The sequence below is a fragment of the Aethalodelphis obliquidens genome, unplaced genomic scaffold (genome assembly GCF_003676395.1).
Source record: "Aethalodelphis obliquidens isolate GAN/ISIS:26980383/991018 unplaced genomic scaffold, ASM367639v1 scaffold58, whole genome shotgun sequence".
NCBI classification, from domain to species: domain Eukaryota; kingdom Metazoa; phylum Chordata; class Mammalia; order Artiodactyla; family Delphinidae; genus Aethalodelphis; species Aethalodelphis obliquidens.
Window position 1 is genome coordinate 613818 of NW_020838002.1, and position 20624 is coordinate 634441.

The 20624-nt window shown below is 39.1% G+C and overlaps 1 protein-coding gene across 1 annotated transcript in view; it reads right to left on the minus strand.

The window, feature by feature from the left end:
* The window catches only part of CA10 (carbonic anhydrase 10 (inactive)), a 626923-nt gene that overhangs the window by 91083 nt on the left and 515216 nt on the right, over positions 1–20624 (minus strand). The window contains exon 5 of the mRNA XM_027087088.1: positions 20042–20227. Within this exon, the coding sequence (XP_026942889.1) occupies positions 20042–20227 (186 nt within the window). The remainder of the gene's footprint in view (positions 1–20041; positions 20228–20624) is intronic.

Consider the following 20624-nt stretch of genomic DNA (forward strand, 5'->3'; position numbering starts at 1 on the left):
TTGAGATGATCATATGGTTTTTCTTCTTCAGTTTGTTAATATGGTGTATCACATAGATTGATTTGCATATATTGAAGAATCCTTGCATCCCTGGGATAAATCCCACTTGATCATGGTGTATGATCCTTTTAATGTGTTGTTGGATTCTGTTTGCTAGTATTTTCTTGAGGATTTCTGCATCCATATTGATCAGTGATATTGGTCTATAATTTTCTTTTTTCTTTTTTCTTTTTTTTTTTTTTTCGGTACGCGGGCCTCTCGCTGTTGTGGCCTCTCCTGTTGCGGAGCACAGGCTCCAGACGTGCAGGCTCAGTGGCCATGGCTCACGGGCCTAGCCGCTCTGTGGCATGTGGGATCTTCCCGGACTGGGGCATGAACCCATGTCCCCTGCATTGGCAGGTGGACTCTCAACCACTCTGCCACCAGGGAAGCACTATAATTTTCTTTTTTTGTAGTATCTTTGTCTGATTTTGGTATCAGGGTGATGGTGGCCTCATAGAATGAGTTTGGGACTGTTCCTTCCTCCACAATTTTTTGGAAGAGTTTGAGATGGATGGGTGTTAGCTCTTAACTAAATGTTTGATAGAATTCACCTGTGAAGTCATCTGGTCTTGGGCTTTTGTTTGTTGGAAGACTTTTAATCACAGTTTCAATTTCATTACTTGTGATTGGTCTGTTTATATTATCTATTTCTTCCTGGTTAGCCTTGGAAGGTTATACCTTTCTAAGAATTTGTCCATTTCTTCCAGGTTGTCCATTTTATTGGCATAAAGTTGCTTGTAGTAGTCTCTTAGGATGCTTTGTATTTCTGTGGTGTCTGTTGTAGCTTCTCCATTTTCATTTCTAATTTTATTGATTTGAGTCCTCTCTTTTTCTTGATGAGTCTGGCTAATGGTTTATCAATTTTGTTTATCGCCTCAAAGAACCAGCTTTTAGTTTTATTCATCTTTGGTATTGTTTCTTTGTTTCTATTTCACTTATTTCTGCTCTGATCTTTATGATTTCTTTCCTTCTGCTAATTTTGGGTTTTGTTTGTTCTTCTTTCTCTAGTTCCTTTAGGTGTAAGGTTAGATTGTTTATTTGAGATTTTTCTTGTTACTTGAGGTAGGCTTGTATAGCTAAAAACTTCGCTCTTAGAACTTCTTTTGCTGCATCCCATAGGTTTTGGGCCATAATGTTTTCATTGTCATTTTTCTCTAGGTATTTTTTGATCTTCTCTTTGATTTCTTCAGTGATCTCTTGGTTATTTAGTAACATATTGTTTAGCTTCCATGTGTTTGTATTTTTTACTTCTTTTTCCCTGTAATTCATTTGTAATCTCATAGCGTTGTGGTCAGAAAAGGTGCTTGATATGATTTCAATTTTCTTAAGTATACTGAGGCTTGATTTGTGACCCAAGATGTGATCTATCCTGAAGAACATTCCGTGTGCACTTGAGAAGAAAGTGCAACTTGCTCTTTTTGGATGGAATGTCTTGTTAATATCAATAAAATCTGTCTGGTCTATTGTGTCATTTAAAGCTTCTGTTTCTTAGTTATTTTCATTTCAGATGATCTGTCTATTGGTGTAAGTGAGGTGTTAAAGTCCCCCAATATTATTGTGTTACTGTCGATTTCCTCTTTTATAGCTGTTAGCAGTTGCCTTATGTATTGAGGTGCTCCTGTGTTGGGTGCCTATATATTTATAATTGTTATATCTTCTTCTTGGATTGATCCCTTGATCAGTATGCAGTGCTCTCCTTGTCTGTTGTAACATTCTTTTAAAGTCTATTTTTTCTGCTATGTGTATTACTACTCCAGCTTTCTTTTGATTTCCATTTGCATGGAATAACTTTTTCTATCCCCTCACTTTCAGTATGTATGTGACCCTAGGTCTGAAGTGGGTCTCTTGTAGACAGCATATAGCTGGGCCATTTTTTGGTATCCATTCAGCAAGCCTGTGTCTTTTGGTTGGAGCATTTAAGCCATTCACCTCTAAGGTAATTATTGATATGTATGTTCCTATTACCATTTTCTTAATTGTTTTGGGTTTGTTTTTGTAGGTATTTTTCTTCTCTTGTGTTTCCTACTTAGAGAAGTTCCTTTAGCATTTGTTGTAGAGCTGGTTTGGTGGTGCTGAATTCTCTTAGGTACTGCTTGTCTGTAAAGCTTTTGATTTCTCCATCGACTCTGAATGAGATCCTTGCTGGGTAGAGTAATATTGGTTGTAGGTTTTTCCCTTTAATCACTTTAAGTACACCATGCCACTTCCTTCTGGGCTGTAGACTTTCTGCTGAGAAATCAGCTCTTAACCTTATGAGAGTTCCCTAGTATGTTATTTGTTGTTTTTCCCTTGTTGCTTTCAATAATTTCTCTTTGGCCTTAATATTTGCCAATTTGATTATTATGTGTCTTGGTGTGTTTCTCCTTGGGATTATCCTGTATGAGACTGTCTGTGCTTCCTGGACTTGGGTGGCTATTTCCTTTCCCATGTTAGGGAAGTTTTCGACTATAATCTCTTCAAATATTTTCTTGGGTCCTTTCTCTTTCCTCCCTCTGGTACCCCTATAATGCTAATGTTGTGGCATTTAATGTTTTCCCAGAGGTCTCTTAGGCTGCCTTCATTTCTTTTCATTTTATTCTTTTTCTTTATTCTCTTCCGCAGAAGTGAATTCCACCATTCTGTCTTCCAGGTCACTTATCTGTTCTTTTGCCTCAGTTATTCTGCTATTGATTCCTTCTAGTGTAGTTTTCATTCCAGTTATTGTATTGTTCATCTCTGTTTGTTTCTTCTTTAATTCTTCCAGATCTTTGTTAAACATTTATTGCATCTTCTTGATCTTTGCCTCCATTCTTTTTCCGAGGTCCTGGATCATCTTCACTCTCATTTTTCTGAATTCTTTTTCAGGAAGGTTGCCTATCTCCACTTCATTTAGTTGTTGTTCTGGGGTTTTATATTGTTCCTTCATCTGGTACATAGGCTTCTGCCTTTTCATCTTGTCTATATTTCTGTGAATGTGGTTTTTGTTCCACAGGCTACAGGATTGTAGTTCTTCTTGCTTCTGCTGTCTGCCCTCTGGTGGATGAGGCTATCTAAGAGGCTTGTGCAAGTTTCCTGATGGGAGTGACTGGTGGATGGTAGAGCTGGCTGTTGCTCTGGTGAGCAGAGCTCAGTAAAACTTTAGTCTGCTTGACTGCTGATGGGTGGGGCTGGGCTCCCTCCCTGTTGGTTGTTTGGCCTGAAGCGACCCAGCACTGGAGCTTACCTGGGCTCATTGTTGGAGCTAATGGCTGACTCTGGGAGGGCTCACACCAAGGAGTACTCCCCAGAACTTCTGCGGCCGGTGTCCTTGTCCTCACGGTGAAACACAGCCACCCACAACTCTACAGGAGACCCTCCAACACTAGAAGGTAGGTCTGGTTCAGTCTCCTATGGGGTCACTGCTCCTTCCCCTGGGTTCTAATGTGCACACTACTTTGTGTGTGCCCTCCAAGAATGGAGTCTCTGTTTCCCCCAGTGCTGTCAGAGTCCTGCAATCAAATCCCACTAATCTTCAAAGTCTGATTCTCTAGGAATTCCTCCTCCCATTGCCAGATCCCCAGGTTGGGAAGCCTGACGTGGGGCTCAGAACCTTCACTCCAGTGTGTGGACTTCTGTGGTATAAGTGTTCTCCAGTTTGTGAGTCACCCACCCAGCAGTTATGGGATTTGATTTTATTGTGATTGCACCTCTCCTACCATCTCATTGTGGCTTCTTCTTTGTCTTTGGATGCAGGGTATATTTTTTGGTGAGTTCCAGTGTCTTCCTGTAGATGATTGTTCAGCAGTTATTTGTGATTCTGGTGTTCTCACAAGAGGGAGTCGGAAGTTCAATATTTCAAGCATCATAACAAGTAAAGTTGACATACCCAAGTGAGCAGAACAATCTGAGCTTTAATTCTTGGTGTTACATCAAATGACTTAATTTCCCAAGCTCTTACCTTAAAGGATGTATGATGATGGCTATTTTTAAAGTGTATACTTAATCTTTGAGAGAACTTCTCAAATATAACATAAAGTTTTTTATTACAGAGAAATGTTTCTGACTCTCCAGACAGCACAATGACCCCCTCAATCAATGTTTCTATGTGATGATAAAATTCTGCAGTAAGATTTTACTTCCATTGGCCTTTTGGTGCTAGAAGGGCCCTGATAAAGCTAATTTAATACCTTCATTTTCTGGATGAGGGAAAGGAGATTCAGAGAGGTTAGTTGCTTGCCTAACTAAGGCCATCTAGACAGAGGCTGACCATATGACTGATTCATTGTGCAAACTGGAACACTTTTGTGAGTAAAAGGAGGTGCTGTTGGAGGACAAACTGGTGTCAGCCTGGACTGTCCCAGACAAACCAGGGCATGTGATCATCCTATCTAAACACCTCAAAGCTTTGCCTGAAACTCACAGGGAATGAGAAAACGTGCCACCTGCTCGTACCCTTTGCAAGAATGAGTTATTATCTGGGAATGGGAAAGGTGCTACTAGGAGGCCAGGATGGAGGAGTGTACTTCCTTGTATGTGTTCAATCTGATGAGTTTTCCCCACAATTCTAAGCTGGTGTTAGTAGGGGCTTGATTGGTCTGTAGAGGGCCTTTGTGAGTATTAGAAAAAGGTGTAAATCTGCCAAGGACAAACACACTATCTAGGGGATGGTGTCCTTTGCAAAGATATAGGGAGTTATAACACTCCAGTATATGTCAATATTCCAGAGAATATTAACGCTGACAAGAAATTGGCAATCAGAAAGGGCCTAAGACCCATCTTCTTAGAGTAAGGGATTTGGAACCAACTCAAAATCGCTGATGGAATTTTCAGGAATTTTCCCTCCTACACAGATGCCACTCTGGATTTCTGTTAGATATGGATGGAGGATGGGAAATAATCTAGCATGAGCATTGCTGTTAGTCTCATTAACAAGGAAAATGAGACAAAAGGAGGTTGAATAACTTTTCCAAGGTCACAGGTGATAAGTGACAGAGCCAGGATTAAAACACAGGAATGAACAATGGCAGCAATCTTAACCTCTGCAGTTAACTACTGCTTACATAAGTAGGTCACATCTCCTCACCTGGGGCAGGGAAACCCATCATCCCTAGAGAGGCAGATGCAACAGGGAGGAAATGTATCCTCCACGAGGACCTTATGGAAACAGTAGCTGTTCTGTGGGTCCACCACAATGAGTCTTTCCTGAAGTAAAGAACTATTTGCTTTGAAAAAACTGGTATAGGGAAACTGAGTCCTGATGCAGGAATCTGGTCCCTGGGCCTCTCCCTTCTTCTGGTTTGCAAAGTGTTGGTTTTTTAAAAAAATAAATTTATTTTATTTTATTTTATTTATTTTTGGCTGCATTGTGTCTTCATTGCTGCATGAGGGCTTTCTCTATTTGCAGTGAGTGGGGGCTACTCTTCGTTGCGGTGCACAGGCTTCTCATTGCAGTGGCTTCTCTTGCTGCGGAGCATGGGCTCTATGTGTGCGGGCTTCAGTAGTTGTAGCACTCAAGCTCAGTAGTTATGGCTCACGTGCTCTAGAGTGCAGGATCAGTAATTGTGCTGCATGGGCTTAGTTGCTTTGCCACATGTGGGATCTTCCCAGAACAGGATTTGAACCCGTGTCCCCTGCGTTGGCAGGCAGATTCTTTTTTTTTTTTTTTTAACATCTTTATTGGAGTATAATTGCTTTACAATGGTGTGTTAGTTTCTGCTTTAAAACAAAGTGAATCAGTTATACATATACATATGTACCCATATCTCTTCCCTCTTGCATCTCGCTCCCTCCCACCCTTCTAGGTGGTCACAAAGCACTGAGCTGATCTCCCTGTGCTATGTGGCTGCTTCCCACTAGCTATCCATTTTACGTTTGGTAGTGTATATATGTCCATGCCGCTTTCTCACTTTGTCCCAGCTTACCCTGCCCCCTCCCTGTATTCTCAAGTCCATTCTCTAGTAGGTCTGCATCTTTATTCCCGTCTTGACCCTAGGTTCTTCATTAATTTTTTTTTTTTTAAGATTCCATATATATGTGTTAGCATATGGTATTTGTTTTTCCCTTTCTCACTTACTTCACTCTGTATGACAGGTCCATCCATCTCACTACAAATAACTCAATTTCATTTCTTTTTATGGCTGAGTAATATTCCACTGTATATATGTGCCACATCTTCTTTATACATTCATCTGTTGACAGACACTTAGGTTGCTTCCATATCCTGGCTACTGTAAATAAAGCTGCAATGAACATTTTGGTATATGACTTTTTTTGAATTATGGTTTTATCAAGGTATATGCCCAATAGTGGTGTTACTGGGTCGTATGGTAGTTTTATTTTTAGTTTTTTAAGGAACGTCATACTGTTCTCCATTATGGCTGTATCAATTTACGTTCCCACCAACAGTGCAAGGAGGTTCCCTTTTCTCCACACCCTCTCCAGCATTTATTGTTTGTAGATTTTTTGATGATGGCCACTCTGAATGGTGTGAGATGATATCTCATTGTAGTTTTGATTTGCATTTCTCTAATGATTAAGGATGTTGAGCATTCTTTCATGTGTTTGTTGGCAGTCTGTATATCTTCTTTGTAGAAATGTCTATTTAGGTCTTCTGCCCATTTTTGGATTGGGTTGTTTGTTGTTTTGATATTGAGCTGCATGAGCTGCTTATAAATTTTGGAGATTAATCCTTTGTCAGTTGCTTCATTAGCAAATATTTTCTCCCATTCAGAGAGTTGTCTTTTCGTCTTGTTTATGACTTCCTTTGCTGTGCAAAAGCTTTTAAGTTTCATTAGGTCCCATTTATTTATTTTTGTTTTTATTTGCATTTCTCTAGGAGGTGGGTCAAAAATTATCTTGCTGTGATTTATGTCATGGAGTGTTCTATGTTTCCCTCTAAGAGTTTGATAGTGTCTGCTCTTACATTTCAGTCTTTAATCCATTTTCAGTTTATTTTTTGTGTATGGTGTTAGGAAGTATTCTCATTTCATTCTTTTACATGTAGCTGTCCAGTTTTCCCAGCATGACTTATTGAAGAGGCTGTCTTTTCTCCACTGTATATTCTTGTCTCTTTTATCAAAGATAAGGTGACCATATGTGCGTGAGATTATCTCTGGGATTTCTATCGTGTTCCATTGATCTATATTTCTGTTTTTGTGCCAGTACCATACTGTCTTGATTATTGTAGCTTTGTAGTATAACCTGAAGTCAGGGAGCCTGATTCCTCCAGCTTCGTTTTTCTTTCTCAAGATTGCTTTGGCTATTCAGGGTCTTTTTGTGTTTCCATACAAATTGTGAATTTTTTTGCTCTAGTTCTGTGAAAGATGCCGTTGGTAGTTTGGTATGGAATGTATTGAATCTGTAGATTGCTTTTGGTAGTAGAGTCTTTATCACAATGTTGATTTTTCCAATCCAAGAACATGGTATATCTCCCTATCTATTTGTATCATCTTTAGTTTCTTTCATCAGTGTCTTATAATTTTCTGCATACAGGTCTTTTGTCTCCTTAGGTAGGTTTATTCCTAGATAATTTATTCTTTTTGTTGCAATGGTAAATAGGAGTGTTTTCTTAATTTCATTTTCAGATTTTTCATCATTAGTGTATAGGAATGCAAGAGATTTCTGTGCATTAACTTTTTATCCTGCTAATTTACCAAATTCATTGATTAGCTCTAGTGGTTTTCTGGTAGCATCTTTAGGATTCTCTATGTAGAGTATCATGTGATCTGCAAACAGTGACAGCTTTACTTCTTCTTTCTGATTTGGATGCTTTTTATTTCTTTTTCTTCTCTGATTGCTGTGGCTAAAACTTCCAAATCTATGTTGAATAATAATGGTTAGAGTGGGCAACCTTGTCTTGTTCCTGATCTTAGTGGAAATGGTTTCAGTTTTTCACCATTGAGGATGATGCTGGTTTTGGGTTTGTCATATATGACCTTTATTATGTTGAGGAAAGTTCCCTCTATTCCTACTGCCTGGAGGGTTTTTATCATAAATGGGTTGAATTTTGTCAAAAGCTTTTTCTGCATCTATTGAGATGATCATTTGGTTTTTCTCCTTCAATTTGTTAATATGATGTATCACATTGATTGATTTGTGTATTTTGAAGAATGCTTGCATTCCTGGGATAAACCCCACTTGATTTTGTTTTATGATCCTTTTAATGTGCTGTTGGATTCTGTTTGCTAGTATTTTGTTGAGGATTTTGGCATCTATGTTCATCAGTGATATTGGCCTGTAGTTTTCTTTCCTTGTGACATCTTTGTCTGGTTTTGGTATCAGGGTGATGGTGGCCTCATAGAATGAGTTTCGGAGTGTTCCTCCCTCCGCTATGTTTTGGAAGAGTTTGAGAAGGATAGGTGTTATCTCTTCTCTAAATGTTTGATAGAATTCACCTGTGAATGGAAGGTAGATTCTTAACCACTGTGCCACCAGCGAAGTGCCTGGCAAAGTGATTTAAAACCTCCTGATTAAGCTCATTTTGTCAAATAGTTCCTGTCGGGTTCACTTTCAAGGCTCAATCCAGAAATTCCTAGTTCAGCAAATAGATCCAAAGCAAGAAAATGTATTCACTCAAGCTACCTCTGAGACTAAGGACTATGGTTCCTCATGTTTTACAGAGGGAAACAGATGTGTTTATATACAAACATATCCACAGATATACAATCTCTTGCTTATCATATTTCAAAGAAGTGAGAGAAAAGATGTAACTGTGCATCTATATGAAACTTCCTGGTTGCTGTCCATCTGAGAGGGGAAGTTGAATAAACCTACAGTTCTCAGCAGGCCACGGTATGATGCTGTATCATATTTTACATAGCAATTGTGCCACTTGGAGAAATAGGCTCCTGTCTCACTTTACAGTCAGAAAAAGTTCAGGCTATTCTTAAGGCTGATGCAGAAGTGCGAAGGGCTAAAAGATCATTTCAGGTAACAGAGAGGGCACTTACGATGAAAGAGAACAGCATGATCAAGAAGCTACTTAGGGGCATAACTATAGAAGTGACCTGACTTGTCTAAGGTCGTTCAGTGCATAGCTGGAGTAAGAGACCTGGGTTCAAATTCTAGCTCTTCTCCATAACAGCCAAGTGATTGAAGGCAGGTTCTTTGACCTTTCCAACTTTCCTTTCCTCTTTGTAAAATGCTGCTAATGAGTGCTACCTCACAAGAAACTTGTGAGGATTGGATGCGATAAGGCACTGAGCACAATGCTTGGAACATAGTACATGCTCAGTAAATGAAAGCTGATGGTAGTACTAATATTAGTACATTGTATCTTTATGTTTTATCTGCAAGTATTTTGGAGTAGATGAGCTCTAAGTGTTAAGTTGGCTAATAACTGACTTGTACAGCACTTGTACAGCACAACTGCTGTACAAGTCAGTTTTGTACTATAAAAGCAGTATCTCAGAAGTGCCTTTTTTTCTTTTTTGGACTGCACATCACTCTATAGTGTGTATAGAGCTGGCATTACCCCTTATCACAGCTTAAAAGGTTAAGGAAGGCTAAGTGACTTGCCTATTTCTGCCCTTACTGAGATCACACAGCTAGTAATTGACAGAATAGGATCTTGAAGTCAGATCTGCTAAGTCAAAATGTTGCCCTCTGTCTGGTGGCCCTAGTGTCCGTCTCCTAGGCCAATGTCCTTTCCCATGATGTGTTTGTCTCTGCTTCCCTGAAGCCCTCTTTCAGACCAAGGCAATGACTGCTCTTGGAGACTGCTTCTAACAAGCTGATCCAATGAATTATCATGAAAGCAATCCTAGTCTTACCCTTTTACTGCTGATATAGGGATAGATTTATAGAGGCTGACTCTGGCTGGTATTTGGGAATGGATAATTACCTTCATTTAATATATCTTAGGCTGCTTTGGCTAAATATTAACTGCCCAGAATTCTGCCCTTTCTAACCAATTCTGAGCATGAGCATGCCACAGGCAACTAAGTGGCATAATTCATTTGAGGTGACCATAAATCTAAGATTTCCACTAGAAATGATGCAAAGAATTAATGGAACATGAAATCAAGTAAATGGAATTGAGTACAGTAATTAGTTCATATTTTAATCCTCAGTTCTGTTTATTATCCATTAACTGGTAAGCAATTAAGTTGGCACCATTGAAATGATTAGCTTTGTTTCAGCAAAAGTTTATCGATATGTCAGTGCAAATGAATCTGGTGGTTTTAAATGGCTTTATTTTGAATTGCATAGCAGCATATCCATGGAGCGGCTAGACATCTAATGATTTAATTTTGCAATATTGTTATCTAGATTACTTATATTTAATATTGCTGAGCTGTTCTGGATTGTTATTGGGAAGAGTTTGTGAGAGGATGGATTCAAACTGTAGAAAAGTATGGCTTATATCCTTGGGTTCTTAATGCAATAGTATGATTGCATTTTCCTATTGAGACCAAATGAAGGATCTTTAAGGCATTTCACTTTCTATTTTGGTCTTCCAAACTTTAATTTCCATACTTCTTGGAATTAGGCACTATAAACGTTTTCACATCAGTGGTGTTTTTGTTGGACACTCAAGATTGCTCATGTTTGTGAAATAATCTGTCAATGTCTTTGCCTTTTTGAGGCTGATTGTCTAAATGCCCTTGTGATGGGGTTCTGCTCACTAAGGCAGGAAACCTGAATATCAGACTACACCTGCTCTACTGGGCAACAAAAACCAGATGATGTAAACTGGTCTTTTGAGTGTTGGGATTTGATATAATAATACAATTTTTATTTAGAAAATTTTAAATCCCAAAGTAAGAGTCGGGAAACTTGGGTTCTGGTCCTAATTCTGCCACTGAATCTCGGTGACTCCAGGAAGGTCTCTTGTCCTTCCTGGCTCTAATTTTCCCTTTGTATGTAAGTCAGTGGGAAGAAATGACCTCAGTGGGGTCTCTAACACTGATACTTTAGATGGAGGCTTTGCGCAGACTTCTTTCTAAAAGCAGGTCTGTATCTTGAAGTGGAGATGTGATCTTTGGAGGAAACTCTACAAAAATTTTTTTAATTAAGTTTTTTTTTAAGATCTTATTTTATTATTTATTTCTTTATTATATTTATTTTTGGCTGCGTCTGGTCTTAGTTGCGGCACATGGGATCTTCACTGAGACATGCGGGATCTTTTGATGCGGCGCGGGCTCCTTGTTGCAGTGTGTGGGCTTCTCTCTAGTTGTGTCCTGTGGGCTCCAGGGTGCGTGGGCTCTATAGTTGTGTCACACGGGTTTCAGAGCATGTGGGCTCTGTAGTTTGCAGCACGCATGCTCTCTAGTTGAGGACCACAAGTCAGTAGTTGTGGTGAGCAAGCTTATTTGCCCGGCGGCATGTGGGATCTTAGTTCCCTGACCAGGGATCAAACCCGCATCCCCTGCATTGTACAGCAGATTCTTTACCACTGGAACACAAGTGAAGTCCCAGAAATTCTAGAAATTTTAATGAACATTGATGTGGTCAGATTAGTAGTGAACAAGTCCTTTTTTACTTTACATTTTCTTTTCCAATTGACTTTATTCCAGTAGCTTTGGAAATGGATAAAAAAATGTACCGCTAATCATTTCAACTGTACCAGCTTAACTGTTCACCAGTTGCTGGTTCACAGAAGTCTTAGAAGCAGTACCCATCCTCTAACTGCAGTGTCACTGGTTATTAAATAAAAGAAGATCCCATTCAACATTTGTAGAGTCATAACAGTGATCATCTCTATGATGACAGTTAGGTTCTACTGAACCCTGATCAAGTCCCAGTTAATGACTGTCTTTAATATTTTCTTTGCAATATAACACCTCCTTCCCTGCTTTAGACGGACACCAAGGGGGGAGATAAAAATCAAGTAAAGGAAGATGGTGGCTGTTATAATGCCACCCTGGCAGGACCAGATCAGAGTTACGATACAGGTTGGGATGGAATCAATGGGATAATGAGCTGATCTCAACAATTTGTCTTCAAATGCAATGACTTCTCTCTTAGGCAGCCCCAAAGTGTTCATCTAAAATGGTAATCCAGGAAGCTGCTGACTGGACTGAGCTGTCCTTTTCCAGAAGAAATTATAAAAATGTCCAAAGGGAAAAGTGCGTATCCTTAGATCAGAGTCATCATCTGTTTGCTGCTATCATCATAATCTGCTCTACTACTAGGCTTCTGACCTCTGTTTGCTTTACTTCTTAAAGGTCAGTTTGTTCACTCTGAGTGGGACTGGTTCCTGGATTCCAGAGCTTTGGCTTCTAGTATTGGCAAAGACAAGTTCCCTGATTTGATCCTGGGAGTAATTCCAGGGTTGAAACGAGGAATCTAAATGAATTTTTCTAGCACACCAGTTATCAATTGTTCCATTACTCCTCCCAGGTACACTGAAAATTCACTTACCTTATGTTTGTAAATAATTTGACATTAACACTTAGAACTTCTGTTAATAATGCCATCGACTTTATTAGGTTTGTCATTATGACAACAGAATTTAGTTTATGATATACTGGGCATAATTTAGACTCTGAAAGCTGCAGTCTTTTAAATGATATTCATTTACTCATTCAATCTACCAAGTGCCTATCACATGTATGTTATATTAAAAAGCACAACCTACTCTGTAGCTGCAGGGAGTTAACAGTCTGTTTGGGAAGATGGGATCTTCCACTAGATTGAAGGCTCCTTAAAGGCAGGCCCTGCAGCCTACAGGTCTTTGAATTTCCCCACTGGACTAGGGCCCAGAGTAGGTGAACAATGATTATTGTGGGGTTTATGGATAAACATTAGCCTATGGTAAGCAATGTTATGTATCAGAAGACCTGAATTAAATTCAGCCTCAATCACTTATTGTCAGGATGGTCTTGGGCCTTAGTTTCCCCAGGTATAAAGGGGATAATACTAAGGGTAACCTCACTGAGCTGGTGTTTAGTGATTAAATCAGAGAATTTATGTCAATGTGCTTTGGAATTCATTCAAAGTAAAAGCCAAAGTCCATACAAAATCCATGCAAAGGGGTAATGATCTGCAGCAGCTCCCGGCCCTACTCCTCTCTCTGACCTCTCACACTTGATCACTTACAGGTGAGCTCCTGGTCTTCCTAGAACACTCAAGCTTTCTCCCACTTCAAAGCTATGGAATTGGTTGTTGCCCATGCCTAGAATGTCCTTTCCCTAGACATCCCTATGGCAAACTCACAAATGTCATGTTCTCAATAAGGTCTACACTGACCACCATATTTACACTTGTAACTCACTACCTCCACTCCTCATCCTCTGATCCCCCTTACTCTGATCTATTTCTTTTCCCATAGCATTTATCATACTTTAACTTACCATAGAAATTTACTCATTTATTATGTTATTTATTATTTGTCTACCCCCACTAGACTTAATTACCTTACAGGTAGGATTTTTACCAATTTAATTCACTGTAGCACATGGTAGGCTCTCAATTAATATTTGTTAACTAAATGAATGAATGAAAGAAAATCACAAAGCATGTAAACAGTGACTGGGTATTAGCAGTGAAATTCCGTAGCCACCTATGGGTGTGACTGAATAAGTTCTGGATTGCACTGCACAGTAATTGATTCGAGTCCGTGCCTTGTCCCTCCAATGGAAATAAACTTCCTCCAAGGTGACACTTAATTGTTCAATCCCTTTCTGTTCTTTACCACATTTAGAATAGGGCTAGGTGAGTACCTCGCCTCAAAGCATACCTCTTTCTCAGAGAAAGCCCAGAACTTCTCTTAGTGGTTACTGTGAACTAAATCACTCTTTCTTTCTTCCAGTTTCTAATGGAATTTGATGCTTTGGACAGCCTTTATTAAAACACTTCAATTTAAATGAGGCTATATATATAATAATCCCCATATAGTCAATGAATGCAACACACCCAAAATTCCAGGGAAAAAAGCCTATAAAGTTCCAATTACTAAAACACCAATAGTAGAGTAAGTTATTTATTCAGTGATTGATTGATTAATTCCACAAACATCAATTAAGAAGCACCTACTGTATGTTAGGCACTGTGCTAGTTGCATGATGTAGAAAGATGAATAGCAAAAAGTCTCTGTCATTGAGGGGATTACCAAGATTATTTATTCCTTAATTCAGCAAACATTTATTGACTCTGCTGTCATGTGCCAATGTACAAGGTTCTGGGAATACAGTAATGATCAAGATAAAATTCCTATCAACAAGAAATGTGGTTCCAGAAGTGAGAGTAAACAGTTATAAATCTATAGCAATGGGTAATTTAATCGATTGGGGTCAGCAAAATTTTTCTCTAAAAGGCCAGGTAGTAAATATTTTGGCTTTTGCAAGCCACATGTGGTCTCTGTTGCATATTCTTCTCTTTAAAAAACAATCCTTTAAAAATGTAAACCATCCTTAGCTCCTTGGCTGAATTTGGCCTACAGTCTACAGTTTGTGGACTCCTGTAGTAGATGAATATACAGGATTCTCTGGAAGTCAAAAGGAGGCAGCAACGCTTGACTGGCTGGGAGGAGGGAAGGGGACTTGGAAAGAAAAACCAAGTGGGCTGTGCTGGATATAGGGGGAGGAAGGTGGAGCTAGTAATCAGGGTAGAGGGAACAGCATTCCCATGGCACTCAAGTAGCTCTTCTATGTGTATTAGTCATGTATCTGTTATTTTTGAATATCCCAATTCTCATTCTCCCTCAAATCCCCAATTGTGCCAACGGAGCATCTCTACCAGGAGGTCCCAGCCTCCTGCACGGTGCTAATTAGATTTCCGGAGTACCTCCCCACAAAACTATTCAGTGCCTCATGGGGCCCTTGTTCTCAGTCATGTGTTCCTCAGCACTTTCATACCCTTGCACACTTCAGGACAATTTGGTGTTAGTTGCTTATTCCTACAAATTTGTGTTACTTTGGTGAAACCAGTCTCTCAGAGATGCCTTGAAAAGGACAAGGCCTGCAGTTTCTGTTGTTTAGTCTCAGTTGTTTGCGCTGAGATAACTGTTTTCTCTTCTGATTCAGAGCCACTAAAAATACATATATTCTACATGGGACTTTTATTTCCCCTTTTAATTAAACAAATATTATCTACATAGCAACAGCTATGGACTTTTTCCTCCCTCAAATGTGTTTAAACAGAATCAAGATTCAAGAGGCTGAGACTTGAGAAGTTGATGTATTTCTACCCAACCTTCATAGGGAGCAGCAACTGTGTCAGGTCACACAGTTATTCATCCATCCTCTCCTTAATACAATCCAGAGAGAGTTATTTCATAGTTCCCTTTCCAGAACAATCCTCAAGTATAACCCATATTATGTTGTATTATAAACATATGTAAACCTCAATAGACTGTATGCTTCTCTGGGCAGGAGCTGGGTTTTGAGCTCAGCACACAGCAGAAGCACACTAGCCATGTGAAGAGTGGGTAAAATAAACAGGAGAATCTGGCCGCAGGTATTCCATGAAGTAGCTGGTGCAATTCTCAGTGTACCCCCTTAACCCTTTGAAGTGAAGAACTTAAGGAAGGTTTTCAAAATGAATACTTCCAATTTCCCCAAATAAGAAAGATTCTTCTTATCTAGACTCACTACTGCAACTTAATCCATGGGCATGATTCTTTTCAAATATTATCTTTTTCCTGGTTAATATATTTTTTTCTTTTCATTAATACCCTACTTTGTATTGGACATCAATCTAACCACTCAGACACGATTAGCAAGCTAAATGTCTTACTTATTAAAAACGGTTAATTTTCCCATCTTAAAAAAATCGAGATGTTTGAATCTCTGAATATGCTCATTTATCACCAATCCCTGACAATGCATCCAGGAGTTCTTGTGTAGGACATGAATAATTTTTATAAAAACACAGTTGCTGACTGTGTGGTACATCCACACAGCTTTATAAAACAAAGCAAATAATGACCATCAATTACAATAACCTCACTAGACAAGACTGCAATTAATCTACAGCTCTTCAGATAACGACCGCTGCACTGCATCAAGGAAAATGCCCGGCATTAACTGGTTTATCGTGATCAGCAATGATAGATGGGGCAGATGGCAATGTGATTATTCATTGTCAACACAATAAACAAATGCTTTGCAGCCGAAGTGTTTACCTAGGTCCTCTCAGAGGATAGCTCAAAATAGAGAACAAAGGCAGCTCTGAAAATAGCTCAAAATAAAAATAAACAGTTAATCTATGGATGAAATATACTTACTTAACTGGGGCTAACCCTTAGTAGAATCTATCTGGAAAATATTTTCCCGAAGGAGATCATGGGTTGAGTAGAGTTTTGGCATTAGAAGGTACAATAAAGCCCATAGCTCACTTGCTTGTTAGGATGAGTCACTTTTATGAAGTCCTCAAATTCCATTCCATGCTTAATAATTCCCGTGATGAGAATTCATTGTTTTCAGAGGCAGACTCATTCCATAGATAGATAACTCTCATTGTTAGAACATATATTTAGCTGACTGCCATCTCTCTGGAATTTTGGACAATTGACCCTAGGTTTTCCTCTCATCCCACATAGAAGATATTAAACTCTTCTTGCTCACTAAAGCCCTTTATTTATTTTTATTAAGTAATTATTTTAAAACATCTTTATTGGAGTATAATTACTTTTCAATGTTGCATTAGTTTCTGCTGTATAATAAAGTGAATCAGCTATATGTATACATATAGCCCCATATCCTCTCCCTCTTGCATCTCCCTCCCACCTTCCCTATCCCACCCCTCTGGGTGGTCACAGAGCATCACCGAGTTGATCTCCCAGGGCTAAATGCAAGCATACCTTGTTTTGTTGCACTTTCTTGTACTGTGCAGATACTGTGTTCTTTACAAATTAAAGTTTTGCAGCCACCCTGCATTGAGCAAGTCTCTTAGTGCCATTTTTCCAATAGCATTTGCTTGCTTATGTCTCTGTGTCATATTTCGGTAATTCTTGCAATATTTCAAAGTTTTCATTATTATTACATTTGTAAAGGTAGTCTGTGATCAGTTCTTTGATGTTACTACTGTGACTCACTGAAGACTCAGATGATGGTTAGCATTTTTTAGCAATAAAGTATTTTTAAATTAAGGTATGCACAATGCTTTTTTAGATATAGTGCTATTGCATACTTACTGTAGTATAGTATAAACATAACTTTGATATGCACTGAATTCACGTGACTTGCTTTATTGTGATATTCGTTTTATTGCAGTGGCCTGGAACCTGCAATATCTTTGAGGTATCTCAAAAATCAATGCCTATCCAACTCTTTCCACATGACATGTTTTGGTGCTTTCAATATTCTGGATTTTTGCACCTAAACTCACACCAGTTTTTAGACCACTCATACTCAGGGGCTCGGAAAGAAATGTGATATATCTGATGTGGTGTACTCAGAGCAAAGTGTAACTATTTGTGCTGAGGCTGAATGTCAATTTTTCCTTGGAGCAGGGGATGTGTGCGTGGCTGCTCTGCTTGGGAAGCTGTTCTCCAAACACCATTAGTCTAGATAGCACCCCAGCTCTGCCATGTCCAGGGGGCAATTACTTCGGGTGCGCCTTTTAAAATTTTGTGCAGGATGGCTTTGTTGATTAAGTCCTCCTTCTTTAGAAAACTGGGATAATTCAGGCAGAAACTGAGCTGAAATTGACACAGTGGTCACTAACCAAATTCTGTCGCAAAAATTTTTACAAATGCACATTCCTGGACCACTTCTCTGCAGACTAATTCAGCTGCTTCCGGAGGATTCAAATGTAAATATTTTGGCAATTTTCCCCAGTTAATTCTAATTCGCAACTCTGTTTAAATGCTTTTTTCATTGAGAACACTTAATAAGGTACTACTGAGGGAGTGCTTCACAAACCTAATATTCATACTCTCCTGGGAGCTTTAAAAATGCAGGTTCTTTGGAGCAGCTGATACCTGTGGTCCGGGGTAGGTCTAGGAAAATTAATACATCAAGATCAAATTGTTATATGTTTCCCTTAAGGGTTTTGGAAGCCCTCATTTACTCCAAAATTGTAGTTTATATACAAGTTACAAAGCACCCTTATTATATATTGAAGACACAAGCAACTTTAGGAAATTCTACAAGGTAAAGGTTTTAGCCTGGTAACCATCTATATTTTTTCACTCATTCATTTAATAAATTCATTCATAAATTCATTTTTATTCTGAGACAATATTGTGATAGGCACTGGAATTTAATAGTTCAGTAGGGGAGAAAAACAAAGAAATGACAGCAAATAAACGTCAGTCAACAAAGAAAATGAATACAAATCTTAAAATAACGTATTTAAAAAGGAAGAGTTTATCTAATTTTAAATAGTCTCTAATTCAGACTGGCAGTCCCCCAGTCATTCTCAGTTCATGAGTTTTTGCCCTGCTTTCATCATATTCCCTGCTATATGTTAGTTCAGGATCTGTAACTCTTCAGAATTTCCCATTACATTCTCATGTCCCTTTGGCAGACATCCCTAATCATCCCTAGCTTTTTTTCCCTACAGATTCAGGAAGGAGACTCATATGCCTGCTCAACCCGGTCCTCTATGCAGCCATTACTAATAGACCACAGATGAAATCCACGTGCAGCTTCCCCCATGCACAGTGCTTTGACACACCTTGGCGACTTTGTTGTTCCTCATTTCCAGCTTTATCTTTGTTGTCTATCAACTATTGAGTACTTCTAGTGATCCTTACATCTTTAATCCCACTTAATTTTCAAAACAACCTGGAGAGGTATATAAACTCAGCCTTAGAAGGATCAAGTAACCATCTCAAGGTCACACAGTTACTGTGTATCACAGCAGGAGGTACAAACTCAGGTTCTTTGATGCCAAAGCTGATGTTCTGAAACTTGTTCTGCATTGCTTCTCTTCTCAGCCCAGTTCAAAGGGCACCTCCTCTGTGAAACTTCTCCTGCACGCTTCAAGGAAAATTTGTCACTTCTTCCTTAGAGTTGGCCAAGGCCTTTGTACACCTCCATTACAGCATGACATTATACTTTAATGATTTGAATATAGTATTCTTTGAGTTCCTCTGTGGTAAGAACTATGTCTTTATATATATATATATATATATATATATATATATATATCCGTATCCCTGGTAACTAGCACAGTGCCTAGGTAGGTTCTCAGTTGATGCATTTTGAATGATCATTAAAATCTGGCCACTGGACTCATTCAGCTGTGGATCTCTTTCTCAGTGTGTGGCCTTACTATATTAAAAACAATGCCACGTTTAAACATGATCTTGATTAAAAATGTTAAAAAGACCAAGCCAATAGTGAAATACATACTTCTGTTATTTGAAGACCTTCTTGACATCAGTTATTGAGGACTCTTAAACAGAAACCTAGTTACAAGATATTTAGCATATAAGGACACCTGACCTTTAGTTGATAACCACCCTCAAGTATAAGGGAGGTAAAAGAGGTCAAATTAACTACACCCTGCTTATCAAGTGTCATATGTCATAGCACACATGATATTTGTTTAAATTGTGGCTCTTGTCCTATAACTGAAGGTGTGGTTTGGCTCACTGATGTGGCCTGAGTTCTGTCTGGGCTGATGATAGACACAGTGACACTCACCATTAATGGCGGCACATTCTGCAGAAACTCAGACTATTTAGTTCCCTGACATTTATTTCGCTATACGTAATAGTTTTGTGCAAATAAGACCCATTCTGCCAGAAGGGAGAATTATGGAATCTATGCAAACATATGTGACATATAGGGGGCTGATTGCATAGATTGCATAGATAGGTGTAAATGAAGATGTACATGTAAGGTGAGGGTTTAGGATTGAAATAATGATCTGGCAATATCTTAGGGCATTAGTCACAAGAGAGCTGTCTCTCAATGTCTCAGGAGGAAATATCAAGTTTCACTGTGGTCTTCCCTGGAAAACACTGGAAGCTCATTATAAACTTCTATGTCAACTTGCAAAAGACAGATGGAGAAAGGAGGCATAGACCTTCTTATTTCATAGATGCAAGAGCAGTCTTTCCATCTGTCATCACACCTTGGATATAAATAAGCATCAAATCTTATTAATTGGCACTTACCCGTAGTACTTCAATAACCTCACATACCTCCCCAGAGAAGGCTTGTCCGTTGAGGAGGTGCTCTGACCCTTGGCTATCCTCACTACCAAAGTGTAGCCGGACCTCCTCCAGCCGGTGGCTGTATGTCATGGGCCCTCCTGATACGTTGACCAAGTGCTCCTTGTCCAGGCGCAGGGACACATGTCTTCCAGTGTTGTACATGGTCCCACTGACCTGCAAGGCAATGAGCAACAGGTCAAACAAGACTCTCCTCCTTCCATTTCTCACAATTTCTCACTCAACCCAGCATGGTGCTTAGACCAATGCCTTTTGCTTCCTTTTGATAGGAAGACACTAGGCTAATTCCACATGTGGAGTAGGGAGTGACAGCCTCCCCAGAGAGCACTTTTGCCCTACCTGGCATCTATGGTACTTTCTGTGAGTCATAAGCCACATTATCATTTAGGAATCTGAGGTAGGAACTCAAAGGAAACCTCATCAACTGTGACTAATATTTTGGACATTGCACTTATAAAGAATTAAATTGTCTTCTTACCATAAATATTTGGAATGTAAAGATGCTGCAAAAGTTAAAATCTCAGGTGTGAGAAATTGGAGAGAGCAGTTAGTA